General features: G+C 41.5%; 1 protein-coding gene and 1 long non-coding RNA gene across 2 annotated transcripts in view; one reads left to right on the forward strand and one right to left on the reverse strand.

Moving 5' to 3' along the window:
- TACR3 (tachykinin receptor 3) overlaps positions 1 to 19,049 on the forward strand; it is a 34,210-nt gene extending 15,161 nt beyond the window's left edge. Inside the window, exons 4-5 of the mRNA XM_081020337.1 lie at positions 13,980 to 14,176; positions 18,025 to 19,049. Coding sequence (XP_080876463.1) covers positions 13,980 to 14,176; positions 18,025 to 18,340 — 513 coding nt within the window. The 3' untranslated portion in view covers positions 18,341 to 19,049. The remainder of the gene's footprint in view (positions 1 to 13,979; positions 14,177 to 18,024) is intronic.
- Positions 1 to 26,958, reverse strand: part of LOC308485094 — an 840,425-nt gene that overhangs the window by 661,762 nt on the left and 151,705 nt on the right. The window lies entirely within an intron of this gene.

The raw sequence follows: 26,958 nt of genomic DNA on the forward strand, positions 1-26,958 counted from the left end.
GTCTCCCAGGTCCTAGGGTTTACCTTTACCTTTACCTTTTCTCTGTGCTTCCCAGGCATGGTCCACACTTCAGATCTCTGTGTCTGAGCACTCTTTCTTTTGCTCCAGAGCTTTCCCCATGAAGATCTACTCTTTAAAGCTGAATTGGAGCAAACAGCAATCCACGGAAAACCCAAATTACCAGTTTTGCACTTCAGCTTTAAGCACTTGGAAATGGAGCTTCAGAGCTCAGACCTGTGCCTGGAAAACACCGGGCAAGATGTATGTGTGGATAAGCCCTTAATCTGACACTCTAACCACTACATCACACTGTCTCCTGCCTTCTGAGCACAACGAGCACATTTCTCCAGGTCAGGCACCACCTCTTCCAACAGCTGTGGCAGTTTGAATGAAGGCCTCTCAAGGAGAGAGGTGAGCAAAAGGCTGTCCTGCTCCCCTCCCCAAGCACCCCTCAGTCTGTGAGTTTAGCTGCCACTATAGCAATTCAAGCCATGAGTGATAGCTTACCTAGAACTCAAATCTCTACTCCTCCCATTGCAATGGTGGCTGCAATGCTGATAAAGGGTTGCCGGTGGGCAGTGTTTGACGGACTCATTTTTATGTGCCAACTTAATTTCTGCTCTAGTAACTGAGATTGCTGGAGCATTGAGCACCTTGTGCAAAACAAATGCTCTCTCCTTCACCCTAGAACTATTTCGGCAGCAGTTTTTTTGAAGCTTGATGCCAGCTTAATTGTGTGCAAGATTTAGTTGCAACCTTCTGCTGTTTAAGAGCGGTCAAATGTCATATCTGAGAGGCAGAAACCCATTTTAGTAACTGAATGCCAAAGCTATCCATATTGCATTGATACAAAAACATTTGGAGCACATCTTCCAAAGTTTAAGCTTGACCCAAAAGCTCAAATTCAGATATACAATTTGAAACCATTTTAATACCCAAATTCTCTTGTAGTTATCCACATACAAGTTAGAATTTTTCAATGAGTGAAATTACACATTTCTCCAGATTACTGATGTGGGATCCCCAACACATTGCCCACAGACATTGTGCCTGCTAAAATAAAATGTGACTTTTGCTCTCACTTTTCGTTTTGGGGGGGTAGGGGTTGGAGCAATAAGGACATAAAAAGCTGCCTTATACCAAACCGGAACATTGGTTCATCTAGCTCAATATAATCCACACTGACTGGCAGTGGGTCTCCAAGTTTTCAGACAAGGAGACTTCCCCAGTCCTATCTGGAGGTATCAGAGATTAAACCAAAGACCTTCTGTACACAAAGCAGGTGCTCTACCACTCAATTATGGTCCTTCTCCCCCAGCAAGACTTGTTTGCTCTGTTCATGTTTTTGGTCTTTTATTTGTTGGGGGGGTATTTATAATGTGTTGCTTGTTTTGCAGTGGATGGGTGAGTTTTTAGCATCATCAGTGTTTCTCTTGTGATGCCAAGAGGTTGCCTATATCTGCCCCTGGACTCAGAATGGTTGTAGACCTATGCAGTAAATCAACACTCATTTGTCCCAAAGAGCAGATCACTATGCTTAATATTGAAGCACAAGGAACGAGAGAGAGAGAGAGAGAGAGAGAGAGAGAGAGAGAGAGAGAGAGAGAGAAATCAAAACTGGCTAAATATATGCTGAAAGTACCATTCTGGAATGCTACGTTTAGGTCATTAGCATGGTTTGTAAAGAGTGAGAATGGGAACACCATGTACCATGTCATCCATTAAAAAGCTTCCCATTATCTTCAGCTTATAGGCTAAATGCTATAATGAAACAACAGCCAAATCCTTTACAAGGCAATTTTCTAGGTTGGTGCCACCATCTCCTTTTCTGTTAGCAAAAGTCTTTCTGCTGCTAAGGATCTGTCAAAGGTCTGGTGGTGGTGATAAAGTGAGAAATCACTCGCTGTGCCAGACACTGTAAAGAAGAAGTGCAGAAGAAAATTTATTTGAAAGCAATGCTCAGAACAAAGAAATCTCTAAGGATATAATCCTGCATATGCTGGATGTATGCCCCGTTGAACACATTGTAATGCACTTCGTGCTAAGCCCAACCCTGATATGTGACCCAGAAGAATAACATGGTGGATGGTTTCAAAAGCTTCTGTAAGGTGTGGGAGAATGATCAGAGCAGCACTTCCATTGCCCAAATCACTCACCAAGACTATTGCCATTCCATAGCTGCACCTAAAGCCCTTCACGGCCTAGGACCCTCGTACCTACAGGACCGCCTCTCCCAGTGTGCCCCACGGAGAGCCTCAAGGTCCATAAATAGCAGCACCCTAGTGGTCCCGGGCCCTAAGGAAGATTAGCTTCAACCAGAGCCAGGGCCTTTTCAACACTGGCTCCAACCTGGTGGAACGCTCTGCCTCATGAGATCAGGGCCCTGCAGGATCTGATTTCTTTCCGCAGGGCCTGTAAGACGGAGTTGTTCCACCTGGCCTTTGGCTTGGAGCCAATTTGATTCCCTCCCCCTCTTTCTTCTTTCTTTTTCCTTTTTTCTTTTTCCTTTCTCCTCCTGTGATGAGGCTGCATTTTAATATTTTAATATTTCAATATTTTAATGTTGTATTTTAATCTTGTTTTTAAGTTGTATTCATTCAACTTGCTTTTATTATTGCCTGTTAGCCGCCCTGAGCCCGGCCTTGGATGGGGAGGGCGGGGTATAAATAAATATTACTATTATTATTATTATTATTATTATTATTATTATTATTAAGCCAGACTGAGATGGATTTAAGAATGAACTGGAGCACCACCTTAAGGCTTTTAAGAATCACTCCTTCCTTCAAGGAGGCATGAATCACCTCCAAGGTCCAAACACCCTACCCTGATCTCACTGATTTAGCCAGCGAGGGCAGGGAAGCAAACATGTGGAGGGCTTCATTGCTTGCTCCCTTGCTGCAGAATTTCCACCAGAAAACAAGGAAGCTGGCACAAGTCATGTGATGACAGAAACAAGCTAAAAGTGCAGACCAAGAGTGCTTTTCTACTCTAGTTGCCCCTTCATAGTTGTAATGCCTGAAGAAGACTTATAAAGTTCACTGGCTTGCCTTGAGCAAACCACTGGTTCAGATCATAGAGCCAAACCATAGTTTATCGCAAGCCGGTGGGTTCCCAGAGAGGATATTGTGGCTGCTTTGTTCCCCCTCTGGTGCTGCTGCTGTGCTATTCTGAAGAGAAGCCATTGTTTGGCTTAGCATGTCATCCAAATTCGGGCTCACAGTTTGTCTCCTCCAGAAAAACCACAAGCTGTAAATCCATGAACAAAGCTTTGGTTACCACTCATGGTTTGTGTGGAGCGAGACAAACCATAAACCCATATTTACCTCAGGCAGCAAAATCTCTTTTGGCTGGCTCCAGTGATCAGCAGTGCTCCCAACAATCTTCACATATGCTTGGGAGTAGTTTCTGTACCTCTAGCTGAGCAGATTCTAGAATTCTGGATGCAGTGGGTTTTTCCTCCTTTCAGTAGCCTAACACTGGCAAAAGAGGAGAACCCAACGCAGGACTTGCTTTTGCTCACAGATCTTTCTGTCCAGATCAGAGCTAGGATTTATAATAACCACCTCCCTCTCCATTTCTTGTTCCAAACATCCGGAAAGAAAGAGCATTTTTTCAGAAATCTCATCTATATTCTCACAGGCATCTCTAATTTGAATTAAGCCTGTTAACGTCAACTTTCCTGCCGCTGCATACTATTTATTTAACCATCCCACTACTAAAGGCAATGGAACACATTTCCTTACACTCTGCTAACAGAATAGCAATTAATTCAATTTCCAGCTCTTAATTTAACACTAAAATTGGGAGGGCAAAAGGTCTGTTGATATCAAACTTGGTAATAAATGGATTTAATGCATAGCAGTGCAGATATGCTCCCACACCTTGACTTTCCCTGTGATTCATTCAAACCAAATGACTTCTCCCAAAGAACAGAGGCCTCTTCCAAATAAATGGTGTTTTATGTGTCAAACAAGTTCTGTCTTTTCACTCTTATTTTTTTTTAATGGGGTTCTCTTTTCAATATTGACAATTGCTTCATGCAGCTCAGAACCAAACTAGAGGTGGCATCATTCATGCAATTAGCAATTGCATGGATTGATAGTGGGCAGAATATTAATTAGGCCGAGGGAGCTGAGTCTCAAGTATCCCTGCATCTATGTTATTTTCAAATAGAAAAAGATAGGTGCTTCTCTGCCATTAGCCTTTGCAAGCATCCAGTATTTGATTTTGGGCCATCAATTCCAGTTACTGTGCAAAGTTTACTGCGGTTGTTAAAAGGCAACTACAAAGGACAAAGAAATAGTTTATTGCTGAGCTGCTTGGAAAACTTGATAGCATTGCAATTTTGTTGTAATCCTCTTGAGACCCGTGCTGGATTTACATATAAGCTAAACAAGCTGTAGCTTAGGGCCCCACTCTCTTAGGGGCCCCAAAAAAATGTAAAGGAAAAAAACCTGGATATATGTTTCCAAAATATGAGATAAAAAAACAAATAAAATAAAACCTACATACAGCATCAGTGTTTTGTGTTGTGTAGGCTCCTATGATGTCAGTAAAGGGCCCCGCCTGCTAGCCTGCTCTCTAAAATTTCACTGGTTTGCTCATTTCTATATATAGGATGCGTACATTCTGCATTTGCAAATGGCTTTAGATACCTATTAGGTCCATAAAGGTCCATAGCCTATGTTCAACACAAAAAACAGCAACAATTTGTTGTTGACAAAGGACAGCTGGACATATAAAGGGCCCCATTACCTTCAGTAACTTAGGGCCTCATCAAACCTCAATCTGGCCCTGCTTGAGACCAAGACACCTTTGATAAGAATAGCTCAATCAGTGTTGCGAGAGGGTTTGTGGTGGTTGCTCTTAGCTTTGCCCGTGATTATGCTAAGAACAGAGAATTCTGTTCTGTGACATAAGAACATAAAAAGAGCCTGCTGGATCAAACCAATGGCCTATTTAGTCCAGCATCCTGTTCTCACAGTGACCAACCAGTTGCTTGTGGGAACCCTGCAAGTGGGACATGAGGGCAACATCAGTATCCCCACCTGTGATTCCCAGTAACTGCTATTCAGGTGCATATACTGCCTCTGACAGTGAAGGCAGGACATAGCTGCCATGGCTAATAACCACGGAAATACATTTCCCCATCAGTGCTCCTGTTTTATTCTTCCACAAGAATGCCATGTCAGGGGTGTCAAACAATGTTCCCTAATGCAAACCATGCATCCCATCTATATTCCAGGCAAATGAAGAAGCCTCAGGTCCTCTTCAGGGATCTATGTAGCACAATGCCCTTACTAGGGCAAAGGGAACTGCTTGCCAATCACTGGCTTTGTGTGCCAGCTCCTCTTCCCCCACCACCTCATTCTCCTCAAATTAGAAACTGGATGTCATAGAGCTGGAAGGTGGGCAACATGGGGGCCTTGGCCTAATTTCATCTGAGGAGGAAGGGTGTCAGAGAGGAAGGGAGTGGCAGAAAGAGAGAGAAAGGGGGCGTCCTTCTGGATCTGCCCTTTCTTGCCATGGGAATGACCTCCAAGGGAATGTGACAGTCGATAGAAAAGAAGGTTCCTCACCTCTGCCATGGTGCAAGTTGAGTCTAGGGCCCCATCTGCACTAAACATTTTAAACAATATCATGGCACTTTAAATGATCGTGGCTTCACCCAAAGCACCTTTGTTAATGGGGCTGAGTTTATAGAGGACTCCCTGGGCTACAGTTCCCAGACGTCTCTGGGGGGAAGAAGAAGAAGAAGAAGAAGAAGAAGAAGAAGAAGAAGAAGAAGAAGAAGAGTAGTAGTTTGGTTTTGATATCCTGCTTTATCACTACCCAAAGGAGTCTCAAAGCGGCTAACAGTCTCCTTTCCCTTCCTCCCCCACAACAAACACTCTATGAGGTGAGTGGGGCTGAGAGACTTCAGAGAAGTGTGACTAGCCCAAGGTCACCCAGCAGCTGCATGTGGAGGAGCGGAAACGCGAACCCGGTTCACCAGATTACGAGTCTACCGCTCTTATCCACTACACCACACTGGCTTGAGTGTTAAGAGGACTTGAGTGTTGAACCACTCCAGGAATTTTAGCTCCTCGCAATTCTTGGCACCTTTAACAAACTACAGTTTCCAGGAAGGGTAAATATTGATGGAAAAGTGCACTCATTTATACACTTTTATAGATTCTCAAAGTGACACGTCAGGTTGCTGGATAAAAATAAATAAATTATCTGCTGATTCCTTAGGATAAAGCAGAACTTGGGAGAAGCTGGTGAGAAACAGCCAGACTGATCACCAAGTGCTTAATCATATTGATTGATTGACGCCATATGCCTGCCAGCTCAATGCAAGGAACAACCTAACCCACTGGGAACGGAAGAAATGGAGTGGAGAAATGCAATTTGCCGTGCAAAGTACTGGATGATTTATGACAATATAATAATAATTTTGCCTGTGGTACTGGGTACTGTTTTTCAGTCCACTAATGATGCCATACTATAGACAAGTCAGCATTTTTGGAACGTAAGACAGATAAAAGGTTGAAAATGGGACAGTGGCATCAGAGCTGAGCTTAGAACAAAGTTTGTAGTGGCTGTTACCTGGTGTGGTTGTGTGTCGTACTCTGCAGAAGGCAGACTTTTCTTTGAAGAGCTGTCCAGGTCTAATTTAAAGATAAAGAACCCAAAACCAGCAGCTAGACAGCAAACTGAACAGGCACATAGTCCACCTGATCCAAGTCTTCCCCACTTTGGAGTAATGATGGAGTGGAGTCTTTAGCAGAGGAGTCACCACTTCCTAAGCCCTGCTAGGCTTGTCCAAGTCAAGGTGCAGCGTGGGTAAAATCACCTAACAATCTATTAGGAAGACCCCAGAGCCTGTGTTACTGAATGTATTTACAGATGATAATACAGACTTGATAAATCCCTGCTTGGCTAATTTTGTAGCTGCACATATGACTATTGCCAGCTTTTGGAAGGACCTTAATGGAGCTGATTTAACAGCATTGTGTAAAAGGATTTGGCAGGTAGCCCTATCAGAGAAACTTACACGTACACTAAGAATAGCTAGAGGAAGTAAATGCAGAGAAATGTTTGCAGGAGACTGGTAGAATGTTATTGCTTATGCAAATATTTCAGACAATGAAAGGAGAGTCCCTAGGATATGTTCCAGTATATGGATTTGTTAAATGTTTGTCTTTTTCTTCTAGTTGTTTTTGTTACCCGTTGCATTTATTCAAAAGTTTTCTTCACAAAGAAACATCTTCATATTTTTGTTTCTGAATTTGTTCAGTTGGGTAGGGTCCAGATTTTGTAATGTTCTTTCCTCTCTTTAATTTATTTTTTATTGGTTACATTTGTTATACAAATTAAAAATAATTAATAGTGTTTTTAAAAAATGAAAATGGGTGGCTTTTCCATTTTTTATCCTCGTTTGATTTTCTTTTTCTTTTTCAAAATTTCTCCATCATTGATTCAGAAAATAGTTGTGCAGTGTCAGGGCTTGCATATCTTTTTTTTCCCCAGGGTGAGAAGGCATCTGGGAATGAGGGGCTTTGGATCCAGAAGTTACAACCTTCCCCTGTTGCAATCCTGAAATGCCCCACTTTTGCAATTACCACCTGCAGAGCAGCCAGGACAGTGCAACTGTCATGATCCCTGTATCCAGCAGCTATCTAGACACAGAGTCAGAGTTGACTGCTGGAAATCAGGAAACCACTGCACTCAAAGCTGTCAAACAGGCGCCCCCAGAATTAATTCCCAAACCACCAGGGCCTCTGTGAAGAGAACCTGGACCCTATTGGGCACTTTCCTGTAAGCCTGAGGAACCAGATGCCTCCCACCAGAAGAAGGCTATGGATAGACAAAGCATTCCTGTCTTCAGTACAGGGGTTGGCTCTTTAAAGCTCTGAAGTTCTCCATTAGCAGATAGAGTCTGGAGGAGATAGTCAGGAAACAGTGACTTAAAGGCTCCCAGTCTGCTCTGGACAAAAGTTGGAGCAAGTTGCTCACTTGGAGCTATCCATGGTCCTGGTCAGCCTTGCTGCATTCCCTGTGCATTGGACAGCAACAGAACCCTCATAGAACACCCTCAGTGTTGCATAGCCATGCACTTTCTTCCTTCTTTCATCCCAACCTCTTCTATGTTGCTGTCACCACACAAAGTTGGCTCTTGGAGATATTGCCATAGACATCTTTGCCTTCCATTCTTCTTTACCTGCATCATATTTCCTTTCAGTTACAATCCACCAACTACTGCAGGAATTGCATTTAGGTGTTCTCCAATACCCACTGACCTGGAAGTAAGTCCCATAGATAGAATTGCACTCCTGGTAGTACAAACAAAGGTGGTGTGACATCATCGTGTTGGAAGACCCCACTTTCTCCAAGGGGCAGGAAGGATGGGAAAACTCATAATGCAATTCCATAATGTTTAGTAATGCAAAACATGTGACCAAAGCAGAGAGGAAGAGCAAAGTATGAGTGCTCAGTACTGAGGTTATGTTTCCTTCTTCTCTTTTATGACTAGCAGCCGAAATGGGGAGCCTATGTCTCTCTAGATTTTGTTAGATTCCAGTCCCTTCAGACCCAGTCAACATGGTCAGGGATGATGAACGAGGGAGTCTTGACAACATCTAGAGAGGTACATGTTTCCCATTCCATTTTAGCAGCTTCAATCTGAAATGGACTTCAATGATAGGGAAAGAAGCCGTCCATGAACAAAAGCAAAATATTTTCTCTTTAAGTATATGCTGCCTACCCTTTACAAGGAAATGTTATTGTGTTGGGAGAAAATGCAATAAATAAATGCACACTGTTAAAATGTAAGTGGTAGTTATTGCAGTAGGAGGAGAGCTGGACTACAATTTTCTATATTTATAGGGCTAAAGTAGCACTGAGGAAAAGCACTAGTTTTATTCCTTCCAGAGTGCAGTAATAAAGCAGCTAGCATATTTGCAAAGCTTAAGCAGGGTCTGGTCTGGTTTCAAATTGGTTGGGGGACTGTGTGTTGAGATTCCTCCCTTACTTAGACAAGTTGACTCTTGGGGTCCCTTCTAACTCAACAGTTCTATGATTCTATCATTCTAAAACGCAGTTTTCCAAATCCTCCAAATTCATAGTGGTGAAGCAATAATTTAGCATGTCTTCAAACTTCTTGTGCAGAAATAGATTAATCATTGCAATTGCAGGAGCAATCAAAACAATAGAAACTCTTTTCAGTGGTTCCACCCCTGACTGGAGTCCTTTCAACACTTTTATTTATTTTACCACGTCTTGTAACCATAGAATCATTTAAAATGTTAAAATCTAGAAGTACTATTTTCATCTTTGTACTGATGTTGTTTGACGTTGCTGGTTTTAGACTGTTTCATGCTGTTGCTGATTTTGTTTTGTTCTAATTTCATGGAGGTGCTTGAATTCTTTAAACAATTTGTTGTTGTTACCTCTGCTGCTGTTATTGTTGTTGTTATTATTATTATTTACTGCAAACTACCCGGAGAGCATGTGTTGCTGAGCAGCATGTAAATATTACTGCTCAAGACGTGCAACTGCACTTCCAGATAAATATTTAAGGATGAATGTTGGCTGACACATAGTAAGCCCTCAAAACCAAACCTTTCCACTATAACTAATTTTTCATGTCTTCATTGATGGGAACAACTATTTTTGACCCTCCAGCCACCTTGGAGGTTGCTGAGCCAAAGCTCCCTGTTGCCCCACCCCCAAAATTGCCTACTGCCAATTTATTTTGACATAAATAATACTCATCTGTATCTCTCTTTCCCTGCTGCAGTTGAAAATTGATGTGTTGATGGCATCACAGAGGGTGGACAGATTGGGCCCAGTGGCCTTCAACTGCTGGTGCCCTACTTCAGTGTTTCCCAGCCTTGGGTCTCCAGCTGTTTTTGGACTACAATTCGCATCAATCTGACCACTGGTCTTGCTAGCTAGGGATGGTGGGAGTTGTAGTCCAAAAACAGCTGGGGACCCAAGGTTGGGAAACACTGCTTTAGATGGTCAAAAAGAATGTGAAAATTAATGAATACATGGAGATAACTCTAAATACAGTGGTGCCACGCAAGACGAATGCCTCGCAAGACGGAAAACTCGCTAGACGAAAGGGTTTTCCGTTTTTTGAGCTGCTTCACAAGACGAATTTCCCTATGGGCTTGCTTCGCCAGACGGAAACGTCTTGCAAGTTTGTTTCCTTTTTCTTAACACCGTTAATACAGTTGTGACTTGACTTCGAGGAGCAACTCATAGAACGCAGTGTACATAGTAGCCTTTTTTGAGGTTTTTAAAGACTTTGGTGATTTTTGAAGCTTTTCCAAAACTTCTTTTGCAGCCATTTGGTAAGTTAAGCTTTTAAAACTATTTTGGGGGGTTTTGGATTATGGGCTGGGGTGTTTGGAATTCAAGGACTTGGTGTTGGGGAGGGGTTTGCAAGAATCTGGAAGCTTGTGTGTGTTTTTTCTGCATTTTTATGATTTTCTGTGACCATTGGGCCACTCTGCTGTTTTTTAAAAAAAAATCTGGATTTGAATTTCTGTGTGCTGGGTGGCTGGGGGAACAGTTGGGGAGGGGTTTGCAAGAATCTGGAAGCTTGTGTGTTTTTTTCTGCATTTTTATGATTTTCTGTGACCATTGGGCCACTCTGCTGTTTTTTAAAAAAAATTCTGGATTTGAATTTCTGTGTGCTGGGTGGCTGGGGGAACAGTTGGGGAGGGGTTTGCAAGAATCTGGAAGCTTGTGTGTTTTTTTCTGCATTTTTATGATTTTCTGTGACCATTGGGCAACTCTGCTGTTTTTTAAAAAAAAATTCTGGGTTTGAATTTTGAAATGCTCTTTACAGTATGTGTGACTTTAAAGAGCACTTAATAAACTCTTGTTGTACCAAATTTGGCTTTGTTTGGACTTTTTTTGACCATAGGAACGCATTAATTGATTTTCAATGCATTCCTATGGGATTTCGTGCTTCGGAAGACGAAAAATTCGCTAGACGAAAAAATTCGCGGAACGAATTAATTTCGTCTTGCGAGGCACCACTGTAAATGCAGTATTAATTCTTGGATCACCAGGACTACCAATTTCCTTTTCTTTCTTTTTTAGTTTGTTATTTGTTATTTACTGTCTTATTTCCTCCCAAACATTGCATACAACAACACACAAATGTGCAGACACCCACACACCCACACCCACACATAAAATGATAATAATGAAAGTAAATATTTTCCCCGTTTTATCTTCCAAAATCTTTTCTTCAACTTTGACTTCCTGTCAAGTCCCTTTGCATATATTTTATCTTACATTTGAATGTACACAAAACAATAAACCTTTCTATATAATTTTTCTAATACATTCTGAAAACATAATAAATCCTTAATTGTTGTCCACCTCCTTTTAGTTCCTTTATCACTCAGATGCTAGCACGGAGTCAAAACTATTATTGTATTTTTGAACATATCTTCTATAACCATCCCATTTTTCCGCAAATTTTTGCTTTGAGTTTCCTCTGAGTTTACTAGTCAGTTGAGCCATCTCCACCAATTCCTGTAATTTGATTTGCCAATCTGTTATTTTTGGAGCCTCGTGATCTTTCCATCCCTTGGCAACAAGTATACGAGCCGCTGCGGTTGCATACAAGAATACCTCTCTTAGATTTTTGGCGATCTCTTTATCTAAAATACTTACTAGAAATGCCTCTGGTTTTTTAGTAAAAGTTATCCCCATCATCTTTTTTAGCACTAGCAATTTCAGTGGTGGGGGCGGGGAGTATCTTTGTTTTGTCAGTTCTACATATAACAGAAGCAGATCTCTGAGTCTGCAGTGACACAAGATGGGCAGGTCACAACACTGGGGAAAGCATTCAGTTGACACTTATAAGAAGGCTTCCATCATCCACAAGCTGCCAGAAGACATGACTCACAGGAACAACAAGACATGAACAAACCCACTTTTGATGTTGTATGTCATGGCATTGTGACTTCTTTGCTTTCAGGCATCATACAAGAATACACAGAGAGAAACTGGGGCAGCAAAAAAATTAGCACTGAAATAGGAAGCTGCCTTATACCAAATCAAAAGGTTGGTCTATTTAGCTCACTATAGTATACACTGACTGGCAGCATCTTTCTGGGGTTCCACATAAAGCACAACCCCAGTCTTACCTGGATATGATGTGGATTGAGCCTGGAACCTTCCACCACAAGGCAGATCCTCTTACCATGGAGCTACAGTCATAAGTATGCCAAAGGCAAAAAGGATGCCCATTGCTAAATCTCTGCATTCACTTCCTTTACACCTCTCTAAGCTTGCAGGGGAGGTGGGTGCCCTTGAAGTCATCCCAGTGCATCTTATTTTAGTGTCCTTTCTGACAACCATCTTTTAAAAAAAGAGTCTTGTGGGTTTCTCCTCATTTAAAGAGTATTTAATCTTTCCTTCTTGTTTAATGCATAACCTAGACCATGGGTAGGCAAACTAAGGCCCAGGGGCCGGATCCGGCCCAACCACCTTCTAAATCCAGCCCGCGGACAGTCCGGGAATCAGCGTGTTTTTACATGAGTAGAATGTGTCCTTTTATTTAAAATGCATCTCTGGGTTATTTGTGGGGCCTGCCTGGTGTTTTTGCATGAGCAGAACGTGTGTTTTTATTTAAAATGCATCTCTGGGTTATTTGTGGGGCATAGGAATTTGTTCTCCCCCCAAAAAATATATATATAGTCTTGCCCCTCACAAAGTCTGAGGGACGGTGGACGGGGCCCCTGCTGAAAAAGTTTGCTGACCCCTGACCTAGACTTTTTCTTTCTGTTCTTTTTGTGCTCCACTGAGAACCTCTGGTCCAGGAATTCCATATTCTGGTTATGGTTATTACTTTTGAAGTAGAGGGAAATGAATGAAGTTAAGTGTTCCTTATCTGACCATTCTCAAGAGGGTCCACTTCATCGCTTCATGTGTCAAGTCCTTTGTTTTATCCGTTCATACAGTCGCTGGCTTTTTGACCTGCTGACCCCCAAAGTGGCTAGACAACACACTTAAAACTAAGAACTAAAACTAAACCACACACAACAGCACAATAAAGATCACGTAATGGAGAAGTGGAAGGTGGTATTCATTATGTGTTTGTGGTCTGTGAATCATAAAAGAGATCTAGCTAGCCATTCAGTGAGCCCAAATGCAGGTAGTTGCTTTTTCTTAAAACATAGAGGTCACTAAATCAAGCGCCTTGAGATTCAGATGTAAATTCTGTGTGGGCAATTCCCTTCTCAAAAAACAATGTTTGCCACACCAGGGAGAAAGTGCACTGCAGAAAAACAGCTGCTCACATTAAGCCTTGCAGGGACAGTAACTTGATGAAAACTAATTTAGTCTCTATCCTTTGGCCTGGTTCCCTATTGGAATGCTTTGTGCTGCCTGGGGGGGGGGGGATATTGGCACATGTTTGTCCCTGCTTAATACTCTGCTTTGCCTCTTCCCATTATCATCCAGATGTCCAGAATGTTGATAGATTTATCTCAAGTTCTAACAGCTGCAAATGGGCAACATTAATAATCTGGTGTTGCATAGAATAAAAGATGTTCAGGAGCTATTATGTCAAACAGATTATTACATCGTGGTTTCTGCCTATTTCCTACACGGAAGCTTCTGGTCAAATTCCAATTTAGTACAGGTGCCTACCTCTCTACCTATATATCTATCTCTGAATATGATGCACGTGTCATATAATAAGACATATATGCTATCATTTGTGTGCTTGTTATCCCACAAACATGATATACTATGGGCAACCCAGTCAGATGGGCAGGATTATTATTATTATTAGTGAGTTTCTTTATTTGTTTCAGTGTTCTTTATGGTGTGTGTGTGTGTGTGTGTGTGTGTGTGCGTGTGTGTTCCCTGTATTTTAGTTCTATTCAAAAAATAAAATTTATTGATTAAAAGACAGTCATGTCCACACATTTTTCCAAAACTCCTCTCCTTTCCTGCAGGTGGTTAAAATGATGATTGTTGTCGTCCTGACATTTGCAGTCTGCTGGTTGCCATACCACATTTATTTTATAGCTACTGGCATCTATGAGAACTTGGGCCGCTGGAAATACATTCAGCAAGTCTACTTAGCCACCTTCTGGCTTGCTATGAGCTCCACCATGTACAACCCGATCATCTACTGCTGCCTCAATAAAAGGTAAGATTGCCTCAGAATTCCGTGAGGCATTTGTGGCTGTAATTTAGGAATAACCTAGAATCATAGAATCATAGAGTTGGAAGAGACCACAAGGGCCATCGAGTCCAACCCCCTGCCAAGCAGGAAACACCATCAGAGCACTCCTGACATATGGTTGTCAAGCCTCTGCTTAAAGACCTCCAAAGAAGGAGACTCCACCACACTCCTTGGCAGCAAATTCCACTGTTGAACACCTGTCAGACGACTGTGGGCATTTTCATTTCGCTTACAGTGGTACCTCAGGTTACATATGCTTCAGGTTACATACGCTTCAGGTTACAGACTCCGCTAACTCAAAAATAGTGCTTCAGGTTAAGAACTTTGCTTCAGGATGGGAACAGAAATCGTGCTCTAGCGGCGCGCCAGCAGCAGGAGGCCCCATTAGCTAAAGTGGTGCTTCAGGTTAAGAACAGTTTCAGGTTAAGTATGGACCTCTGGAATGAATTAAGTACTTAACCTGAGGTACCACTGTATTCACATTTTCAAATCAAGATATCCTCCTACTTTCCCTTGAATCTTGCGGTACTTTCTATTTCAAGCAGAAGACTCCTTCAGACAGAGGGCAGGCCTCTGCAAAACAGAGCACATGACCACCTTGGTTTCTTGAGTCTTCTTTCTGCCTGATACAGTACATTCTAGGGAGGAGATGCCACTAGAGCCCACCGAATGATAAAGTAGCTTTGAATTTGCTAGACAGAATCCGATTCATGCTGTTTCACAGTATCACCACTTCCCTTCTATCTACATAATGAGTAGGAACTGTGTGCCTATTTCATTGAACTCAGGTGGAATCTACACACATATGAAAACTGTTCTGAAAATGCTTTCTTAAAGCATTTTTAAAAATACATTGAATTTTCCATAAGGCTCACCATTGCCATCTAGTGTCACATTGCATATTGCACTTAAAACATTTTATTTGCAGCTATATAGCTGATCTTCAGACATGGAGTGGCATTGCCATCTTTTTTTCTTTTCTTTTTTGTATATAATTTTTATTAATTTTCTAATAAAAACAAATTTATAACACAATTAAAGATTAAGAATTCATCACACATCTTTTTTTCTTTTAGACTTCCATCAACATGTCTGATAATTTTCCGTAGTTATTACATATCTTCACATTTCTTCATTTATATTGCACTATGTATATCTTATTTTACCATATTATTTAAACAATATTTCTACCAAACCTTCTTACAGAGCTTCTTGGAAACTTACAAACGTTATATCATTATCACCAATATTTCAATATATTCTGTAAATTTATTCCAGTCCTCAGTGAATCTTTGGTCCCGTCGGTTGCGAATCCTCCCTGTTAATCTGTCCAGTTCTGCATAATCCAGTAATTTCGTTCTCCATTCTTCAGTCGTGGGCATTTCTTCTTGTTTCCATTTCTGGGCCACCAGAGTTCTAGCTGCTGTTACTGCATACAAAAATACTTTCTGATCCTTCCTTTTTATCTCACCACCTAAAATTCCTAATAGGAATGCTTCTGGTTTTTTTAAGAAATGTATATTTCAATATTTTCTTTATCTCATTATATATCATTTCCCAGAAGCACTTCATTTTTTTACATTCCCACCACATATGATAAAATGTCCCTTCTTTCTCCTTACATTTCCAACATTTATTACTCACTTTATACATCTTACTTAATTTGACTGGTGTTATATACCATCGATATATCATTTTCCTAACATTTTCTTTAATTGTGGTGCATGCTGTAAATCTCATCCCTTCCTTCCATAATTTTATCCAATCATCAAATTGAATGTTATGTCCAAAATCTTTGGCCCATTGAATCATAACTGAATTAACCTCTTCATCCTTCAAATGCCATTCTAATAATAATTTATACATCATAGATGAGTTTTTAATGGCATGGGAGCACATTTTGCTTTAGTGATACTGATAAATGCCAACCAGGAACTGATTGAATTATTTTTTTAATTAGCAACCCTTCATGACTGAGCCTGATTACACCTTCAAGACTAACAGATTTACAAGCATATGCCACAATAATCTGTTCATCAATATGGTGCTACAAGACTCTGCCTCGTGTTTACTGTAGCAGACTAACATGGCTTCCCTCACCCATGCCATATTATGCAAGATGCAATGGATTGCAAGATGTGTAGATGTTGGACTTGGAACGCAAAATGAAGTAGCAGAAAACATCGTTTACTTTCTGCTCCCTTCAGGCTGAAATGTGAACTACGCTTTTCGATTCATCTGTTAGGCACTGGTCTGCTTTTTAATTCTCATCTGACTTTGATTCACCTGCTTTAACTCAAACAAAGCATTTTGCCTCTGGTGGCTATAGGAACACTCTAGCTAAATAATAATAATAATAATAATAATAATAATAATAATAATAATAATTTATTATTTGTACCCCGCCCATCTGGCTGGGTTTCCCCAGCAACTCTGGGCGGCTTCCACAGAAACCAAAAATACACTAAAATATCACACATTTAAAACTTCCCTGAACAGGGCTGCCTTAAGATGTCTTTCTGAATGTCAGGTAGCTAAACTACATTTCTCACCTTGTTTCAGTCTCAAAACATATGAACGGCATTATTAATACAGAAAACAATGCATCTGTCCCTGTCCAGAGCGTCTGTTATTGCCTACATCTGTAAACATAGAATCAAACATACACAGTCCTTTGGTTTTTATCAGCACTTCTTTACAAATCCAGATAACTAACCTAAGCCTTTATTGCAGGGGAGAAGCTAACCTGATTGTAGCTGGACTTCATGCAAAAATCACAGGGTGGTTTACAATATAAAAACAGCAAAATTCATACCATAATAGCAAACAAAAACAATACCTCCATTTAAAAGGCTATAGATTGTTTAATTAGCCAAAGGCCTGGAAGAAAAAGAATGTTTTTGCCTTGCACTTAAAGATATGTAATGAAGACACCAGGCGAGTTTTCCGTGGATGAGCATTCCACAAGTGGAGAGCCACCACATAAAAGGCCTGTCCTTGTTTTGCCACTTTCTAGACCTCCTGTGGAGGAGGCACAAGAAGAAGGGTCTCAGATTATGATCACAGGGACCAGGTCACATAACTAGGCAGACAGACACCTGGAGCCCTGGCATGCATCCAAAACAAACTGAATTTATTAAAGCTTATTGCAAGTTTATACCAGGAAACAGGCAATTGAATAATCAAGTTAAAAGCTTAAAGCTAAGAAACTCAATTGGTTAGCTTCACAGAATTGTTTCTTGAAGACTTTTCCCCTGCCAGCCAGGGATCCCATGCTCTCCTGTCCAGCACAAGGCCAGGAGACCAAGTCAAAGAGATCACAGGTACCTCATATTTATACGGTTCTTAAGACACTGGGGTTCCTTAAAAGCTAATGATAGACACTTCAGTATCTAATTGGTTCACCTAATTTGCCTCTTTTCCCTTAGTGTTTACGTCTGGCACTCTAGATGTCTTGCACAAGTACACCCCAGATGTCCTCCACATGTCCTGTTCATTTCTCAAACATGCTAACAGGTCCCTAGATGTTTAACTCCCATTGATGAATGTGCACACATCCATGTGCAGAGTGCCTTCTCAGTTAAACACTTCCTTGTTCCCTGATATGTCCCTTTGTGCTGCTTGTTCCCCTTTCTCCATTCCCCCTTCGTCCCACAAGCCTGATTACATTTTCTGCCATAGTAACTGTACTACATGTTGAAACACCGCCACCTCTCCCCACCATTTTAGGTGCCTAAGCTTGCAACATTATGCTGTTTGATATCTCCTGTGGTACAAATACATTGCGAGTGATTGGGTTTCTTTGTTTTCAGGTTCAGAGCTGGTTTCAAGAGAGCTTTCCAGTGGTGTCCTTTCATCGAAGTATCTAGTTACGATGAACTGGAACTCAAGACAACCAGGTTCCACCCTACCAGGCAAAGTAGTCTGTACACAGTTTCAAGAATGGAATCCAGCATGTCGGTAGTATTTGACCCCAGCGATGGAGAAACCAACAAGTCTAGCCGCAAGAAAAGAGCTCCTTCACAGGAACCCAGCTTCAATGGTTGCTCACACAGGAGCTCCAAAGCCATGTCAACAGCATCAAGTTACATCAACTCCCCATATACATCGGTGGACGAGTACTCCTAAAGTCTTAGGTGGATGTGGGAGAAAGGAGTATTGCTCATAGGACAATGCTTAGAACAGGCATGGCCAAACTTGGCCCTCCAGATGTTTTGGGACTACAACTCCCATCATCCCTAGCTAACAGGACCAGTGGTCTGGGATGATGGGAATTGTAGTCCCAAAACATCTGGAGAGCCAAGTTTGGCCATGCCTGCCTTAGAACTAAACATCCAAACTTCTGGAAGGCAACTAAGCTACAGATCCCGAGCACTGATTGCATGTGTGTGTGCATAAATATGTTGTCATCATAAGCCTTCTTGAGCTCAACTTGTCTCTGTGCTTTGGAAAATACAATACTGACATGATACCTGTTTACATCAGTCTATGGCACGGTGCCATATTGTAAAATGGAATGTTTGGGGTTTTTTAAAAAGAAAACGGGCTGAATCCAAAGCAAATTGGATTCCACTGAAATCCATGTGAGAAGTTAGTCATAGCTAACTTAAGTCCCATTGATTTCAGTGAGAACTAAAAGTGCAACTACCTTGTTCTGGTTCCAATCCAGTGCATCTGGTTCCAATCCATGTGATGTGCAGAAATTTTATTGGCAATTAAGGCAACAGGTGGCTCTTCTCTAACTTGCTGACTTGTAAACGCTACCATTTACAATGGCACAAAACCTCTACCAGCATTTGGTTCAGTTTTACTATTCAATTTGATGGACAAGAACTTTTTTAAAAAAAAATATGGTTGAAATTATTCGAGAAGCAGATTTTGCTAATCTTCCACCTAGCATTGTTGGATGGATCTAGACTTCACTATGTAGCTGGGAGACAGCTAACCTTTCAAGAGAAGGGCTTCTGTATAGGGCTAGCAGGTTCCTACCTCATCACCTACTCCCTACTTCAGATAATGACGTTGATGCCAATGCTGTTTAATTTTATTTGTATGCCACCATTCCTCTTGACAGAGCGGGGAACAGCGTAACAAGTCCAGCAACTGTACGATGTAATTTCAAACAAAAAGCACAACTAGAATAATGATATCCTACATCAGTCCCATTTGCTACATCGGAAGGGAGAAAGGGTGGAAGGACGGACTGAGCTTCATTTCATACAGAAGTCAGAGGCACATTTACGTGCACATTTACATATGCATATCACTCTAACCAGACAAGCAAGATAACTTATCACAGTTCAGGGACACATTCCAGCTGGGCAAAAGCATTATTTATTTATTTATTTATTTATATAATTATACGCCACTGTATAATAATAATAATAATAATTTTATTTATATCCCGCCCTCCCCAGCCAAAGCCGGGCTCAGAGCGGCTAACAACAGTAAAATAATACAACATTCTAAAATCATTTCATGATAAAATCAGTTCAAATCAAATTAATGGCAACCATTGAGCTAGAGTTCTGTGAGGATTGCCAAAGGAGGGGGTCAGGCTGTGCCCTGGCCAAAGGCCTGGTGGAACAGCTCTGTCTTGCAGGCCCTGCAGAAAGATGTCATAAGGATATATCACAGTGGTTTAAAGGTAAAGGGACCCCTGACCATTAGGTCCAGTCATGGACGACTCTGGGGTTGCGGCGCTCATCTCGCTTTACTGGCCGAGGGAACACAGCTTCTGGGTCATGTGGCCAGCATGACTAAGCCACTTCTGGTGAACTAGAGCAGTGCATGGAAACGCCGTTTACCTTCCCACCAGAGCAGTACCTATTTATCTACTTGTACTTTGACGTGCTTTCGAACTGCTAGGTTGGCAGGAGCAGGGACCAAGCAACGGTTTTACAACACTATAAAAACATAAATCCAAACAATAAAACCATTAAAAGTGAACCTTTTCATTAAGTTTTCAGAAATTCTTTTAAACAACACTCATATCCATTGACTTCCCACCCACCCTTCCATGGTGTTTTTTTCTTACAATAGAAAGCTGCTATAGCAAACCCTCCAAGGGTCCCTATTTTCCAGAGATATCCCTGATTTAGAGAAGCCGTCCCGGTTTCTGATTTGATCCCGAAATGCCCCACTTTCCCTTAGGGTGTCCCTATTTTCATTGGAGGAATGTTGGAGGGTGTGGAGTTGTCTGACCCCTGAGCCATCTGAAGGCAATCCTGTATAGGCAAAGTTTTTTTTAATGTTTAATGTTTTATTATGCTATTTATATATGTTGGAATCTGCCCAGAATGGCTGGTGCAACCCAGTAAGATGCATGGGGCATAAATAGTACAATCATCATTATGGAATGGGACATCCCTATTTTCATCAGAGAAATGTTGGAGGGTATGCTATATTACTTAATCTTACCCATTATATACATTAAGTGGGGGGTGCACTCTTAATTGCCTGCATAGGCCCAGTGGAACAGAAGAGCATTAAGCAGGTGTTTAAAAGTTGGCGCAGAAGGCACCTGCCAAAGGAGGGGGCAGGGCAGGGCTGCTGAGGGGCATGGCCTAAAAGGGATGTGTGGCTAGGGGAGCTTTCATGGCCTAGTGAGTCCTGAAGGCCAAGCAGAGATGGCTCTAGGGGCACATTAACTCCTGGGTTTTCCCACCTTTGAATTACATTGGCTGGCAGTAGCTCTCCAGGACTTTCTTGGAGTTATTGTAAATTGAAGAGGCAATGTTCTGTATGCAAATAATGTGTTGTATGACAGCTAAGAGTGGCCAGATGGGTGGGCTATAAATAATAAATTATTATTATTATTATTATTATTATTATTATTATTAAGCTATGACCCTTGCTGAAAAAATCTAGGATTTATCTGTCGGTAACTTCATAGCCCCATCTAAGCGAGGATGATGCAAGAAAATGAATAATTTACCTCAATTCCATACCTCATAATTTAATGTCACAGAAACCTTCTTCCAAGAGTTTTCATACCGGAGATAAATGATTACCCAAATGTTCGGGGTGATTTTGAGATTGTATAACATGTGACATGTAAGTGGACAATTGCTAAGGAAATGAAACGCAGTCATAGTTGACCTCAAAGGAGGAACCTTCTCAAAATGAGGGGACTGGTGAAATGGAAGCTGAATATTGAGTCATGCTGCCTTGCCTGCAGATGCTATTGTTCCACCTGGTCTATACAATTTCTGGTTGATGGAGGTAGCTTGTCTCCAGAGTTCAATGCAGGGGTTTTTAGATGGGGGGGGGATTCATCTGGTATCCTTTTGCTTAACAATCATTTCACCTTTCTACTGTTATTGCAACCTAGCTCCCTGGAGAGCCAATCAATAGGCTTTCTGGATCCTCACGACCTCAAGACCTGGCAAGAAGGCCAAGCATAGAGAATCAATCACAGGACTGTACAAAATCAAGAAAGAGTCCTTCGTTTCAGCCCAGCTTCATCTTTGGTTCACTCCTGAACAGAACATGGAGGTTGACGGAAAAGGTCCCATAACAGTGCTCAGTGTCCAAGGAACACTACATTAGAAGGAACTGTGAAGATTGTACAAAAAATGGAATGTACATTACATTGCAAGGACATTTTTTCCTCCACTCAGTTCAAACCAGTTTTGTCTGTACAGGTTCAATATTGTAATATTTTGTAAAGTATATGTCTTTACAAATGTGCAATGGCACGTGATCAAATGTAAAAAAAAGTAGAGAGAGAAAACGAAACCTGTGTTTGGAAATATTTTCTTGCTGCTGAAATATTATAGAATCAACACCTTGTGTTTCTGCTGCATGCTAAAATTTATTAGAAGAATGTCCCTGCTTTGCTTTGGAGAGATCTGTAATGCCAGATGTCATGGTAACCATGAAAGTTACTTACCAAGTTACCAGTGTTCTGCTGTCCAGGCACTAATTGTTATAGAGATGCACGGTTAAGATGGGGAGGACCTTGGGACGCCATTCAGCCAATGTTAAGGACATGTTAGGTCCCACTGGCATGTTTAAGACTCTGCTCCAGAAATCATTGGGAATTTAAATGGTATTACTTTACCTGGATTCATTGCCATGGTTTATTGAAGTGCCTAAAATATATTAAACGCTGTGTGGGAATGAAATGAATTCATCCCTGCTCATAAGCTCACACTCTTAAAAAAAGGTAAAATGAAAGTGGAAAAGGAAAAGATTGTTACTAGGTATGCAAGGGCAAAGTGTGAAGCTTGGGGTCCCCAGATAGAAGCACTGATTTCTACCAATGCTGCCCTTGTCTGAAGCCTCCTGGCATCAAATCCCATGTGATTCTGAAAGGCCCCCTGACCAGAACAGGGAAGCAGGGGCAGATAGATAGATAGATAGATAGATAGATAGATAGATAGATAAACTTTATTCACATTACCCAACGGCCATAGCAACATAAAACAAGCAAGATATATATACAAATAAAATATATACAAATAAAAAAGACAGCAATGGGTAAAAAGGGCAATCAAATGACCAAGGCAGGGGCAGATAGCAGACACCTTTTGTGGCTTCAGCTTACAGAAATGGAAAAGTTAAAAACCAGGACCATAATCATCACACAAATGGTAATAGTATCAAGTTAATCAACAATGAATATAAAGAAGAACTCACAAGGGGGGAAATTGAATGTTTAAACGTTCCTTAAGAGAAGGTCAGATGGAGGCAGTTCCATGTATGCCCATGAAGGAGTGTGAAGACAAGCATGAGCTGCTGGTGGGGCAGTAGGTTGGCTATGCCAATGTGCCCGCTCTCTGCCCCACCCACTCCAGACCATCCTGTTAAGAGGCACAGATGTTGCTGTCATGAGGCCAGTTCCACAGCACCAACCAACCCCATCAGCCCCTCACCTCTGACATCCACTAATAGTATACAGCAGTGGAAGTCTAGTAGGAGATTGGTTTTTAAGGTTAGAGTGAAAACAGAGAAAATAGATAAGAAGAGGCAAGGCTGTAAGTAGGCTTAAAAGTGAGAAAAGGGGTTAAACTCAATTTGGATTGTGCCCAGGTTTCCCAAATGTGTAGCTCTTCATGTCTGGTGCTAATACTGTAGTCACTGAGAAGCAAACTATGCTTTTTGCATCACAAGAATATTGGGTTGGATCCAGGACAAGTAGTCACAAGGATGTTCCTTTGATTTCAAGGGCTTCTGTTAGTCATTTCATGTTGGTCTTAATGGGATACAAGTGTGACTAATTTGTTCTGGATCCAGTCCATTATTTATACCACTTGCCTAAGAACAGCTAGAACAGCCCATTTGCCCAAAAATATGAAAGGGTGGTTTGTCCTAGTACATTTTATTCAAACACTATGAATATGTAGTACAGATTTCCTCTAACCTTGTGCCCTCCCAGAGTTTTGGACTCCAATTCCCATCATCCCAAGATAGCATGGCCAATGGTCAGGGATGATGGTAGCTGAGGTCCTGCAAAATGTCAGGTTATGAAAGACTGGGCAATGCCCTTTGCACTGTGGTCCCCAAGACCCTGACAGTCAGCAGGCTATCAGGCACTTGGGAACCCCATGCATGGGATGGGGGCCAGATAAAGATATGGCCCCCAGAGCCCAAAAGATTCCACACTCCTGCTCCTAAGCCACTATCCTTAGGTAGTTAATGGCCAGAGCTTGCATCCTTTTATGACCCTGGAGGATCCATTTAGCACAGAGAAACAAACAGTAAAGTAGCTTGAATGTACCTAAAGAGCAGGGAATTCATAGGTCAATTAACTTACTCATAACACAGGTTGGAAAAGTTACAGGGGAAACTCAAATCAGCCCTGCCTTTTCCTTCAAAGGTCACTCTCTGCTGCTTTGTTCAACAAATCAAAGATTGGAGGTTATTTTCCTCCATCCCCATAGCAATTGTCAGCTTGTTTTTACACTTCATTAGGAGTAATTTCCATAATTACTGACTCAATGAAATGTCACAATACTGTAGAATCATCAAGCTGCACACTAGGAAATGAAGTTCTTGCTTCTTGTAAAGCCCGTGTAGGGATAGTCTGATTTTTAAAAGCCAGGTTTGCAACATGAGAAAGGAGGGAGATCAATTTCCATTTGAAGCTTTCCGGAAAATATTTTTACAGTAAGAATGAAGCAGTGTCTCTGGGGTCACATATGGGTTCACACAGCAAAGGATGCTCTGATGGAGGTGGCCTGGTGAGAACACACCACTGAGCAGGAATTACTTTTTGCACATCCCCAGGCAGGATCCACACTTCTGAGGAGGTGAGAACCACAAGAAAGTCCACAGAAAAGGCAAATGCTCCGAAATGGATCAAAACATTCTGTGTGTCTGTGTCTGTGTCTGATTCTGTGTGTTCACAGGACAGGACAGTATGAAAGAGTTTAAAACTAACGAGCAACCCAAACAAATACTGCAGCTTGTTATAATATTAAAAGACAAGAACATTTAACGTCTTGGCTGTGTACACATCATACATTTAAAGCGCACTGGAGGCACATGACTGGGAACTGTAGCTTGTTAAGAGAGCTAGGAATTGTAGCTCGGTCAGGGGATAAACTACAGCTCCCAGCATTCTTTGTACGGTGTGTATGAACTCCAATCCAACTACAGATCCAGCTACAGTGGTACCTCAGGTTACATACGCTTCAGGTTACAGACTCAGCTAACCCAGAAATAGTGCTTCAGGTTAAGAACTTTGCATCAGGATAAGAACAGAAATCGGGCTCCAGCGGTGCGGCGGCAGCAGGAGGCCCCATTAGCTAAAGTGGTGCTTCAGGCTAAGAACAGTTTCAGGTTAAGAACAACCTCCGGAACGAATTAAGTACTTAACCCAAGGTACCACTGTACTCCAATCCAAATCCTTTCTGAATGGGAAAGTCTGATATTATGGGAAATATTATGGGAAAGTCTAATATTATCTTCTAAAGAACTGGCAGTCTCTGTTTGACATGGGTTTCTTTGAGACATATACACCATAACATAGAAGCCAGTACAGTACTCTGATTCCCTGCTCTATCCCACTAGTGATGCTACTTGTGTAGCAGATGGAACTGATTATGTTAAAGGGCAGGAGGGATCCTAAGGTGTTTTCTGGGACTGCACAAGGCTACACGGGTAAACATCAACATGTTGAAACAAGCCCAGAAATCAACTACAGGAAACTTTGGTTATATAGTATTTGCCCAAGTACAGATTAAAGACGGCAAACTATAAGAAAGGAGAAGAGCAGAGGCTTGAAGACTCCCGTCCACCTTTAGCACCTGAAGAACAGGCTGAGCTGGTACACTTTACTCTTCCAAAGGGTTTGGGTAAAAGTCAGATGCAATAAATTGAAAGGGATCTTCTTGAATCTGCATGATTTTACGCAGGGCTATTTTTCTAGAAAAAGAGGTGCCAGAATTCATCATGAACGCCTCCCTCGTTCTATTAGAATGGCAATGATGCCCACCTGAGAGGTGCCAGAACTGAGTTCTGGTTAGTTCCTGCCCCAAAAGCCCTGATTTTACATGGAGTCTCTCTGGGAGGAAATATCATCAAATTAAAGCTTACAATGGTAGACTACACAATGAAAATCATAGCTTCAGTACTAGTGAGCACCACCAAAAACATTGATTCAAGGCATGGATCCTTCATGAATTTTGCACAGGATGACAACAAAACTACCCAAAAAACCATAGAAAACATCTGTGGATGCAGAGGTCACCTATGATCTGATGATCCCAGGGGGCAGGTTAATGACGCCTCCAGATGATCAATGCTTTGCCAAGGAGTTCCTTCTTTCTTAGAGGCAGAACATTTCTTTGTCCTGAAAGTTATCTGTGTACTGAAAGTACATTATTTTGTATCTGGAAAATATCATTATTGTCCCCATAGCATGTTCACATTCAGCAAATTTTACGCTGCAAGAAAATTTACCCAATGTGCACTTTCTGCAGTTAGATTGTAAACTTGGGCTTCATCTTGATTATTTGGGCTTGCCTAAGCGTCAAACCTCAGCAGGTAACCTCTGCTTCCTTGACAAAAATCTGTCACGTCCTGGACTTTTGATAAAAATGCATCATAGCGCCCTTTGGTACCCTTCGCAGTGTAACGATACAGCAAGCTGTGCGTCGAATATATCTGGATGGTGTTATTTTTTACAGGAGAGGTGGCTGAAGAAGCTGAAATTGCCTGAAGACTGTGTGCAGCTGGCTGGCTAAAATCAGGCTGGCTCGATTGTTGAGGCCTCCTAAATATAACCTCTTGTGGTCTGGGGTGTTTCGCAAGGTAGAGCAGCTAATCTCTTTGGACAATATGCAGTGAGCTACATCAGTGGGCAAACAGGATTTGCTATTTCAAATATGATAGAGGCACAGAGCATCCCTCTATGAGAAAAGCGAATACTAAGAGACATTGGAGCTTGAATATTGCCCTTGAATTATACGCCACTGAAGAAGACTTTATAAGTCAAAACACATCTGGCATGTTTTCTGAAATACATCTGTAAATAGCCTTCATGTTCTGGATTTCAAGGTTTGGAGTAATCATACTTTTGTATTCCACTGCTGTGGTGCAGTTAGTATTTGAAAGTCAACACACTGTGCCTGCTTTGGGAAGTTGTGAAGCCACATAAGATTATTTGGTTATTGTCAGGCATTCTGTTTGCCACCAGCTGTAGATCTCGGGGGGGGGGGGTGAGCATTTTTTAAAATTATTGCATAGCTAGGTGATAGAAATATATTACCTCGGGTTACATACGTTTCAGGTTACAT

Source organism: Podarcis pityusensis, assembly GCF_964106645.2.
Source record: "Podarcis pityusensis genome assembly, chromosome: 9".
Classification (NCBI taxonomy): domain Eukaryota; kingdom Metazoa; phylum Chordata; class Lepidosauria; order Squamata; family Lacertidae; genus Podarcis; species Podarcis pityusensis.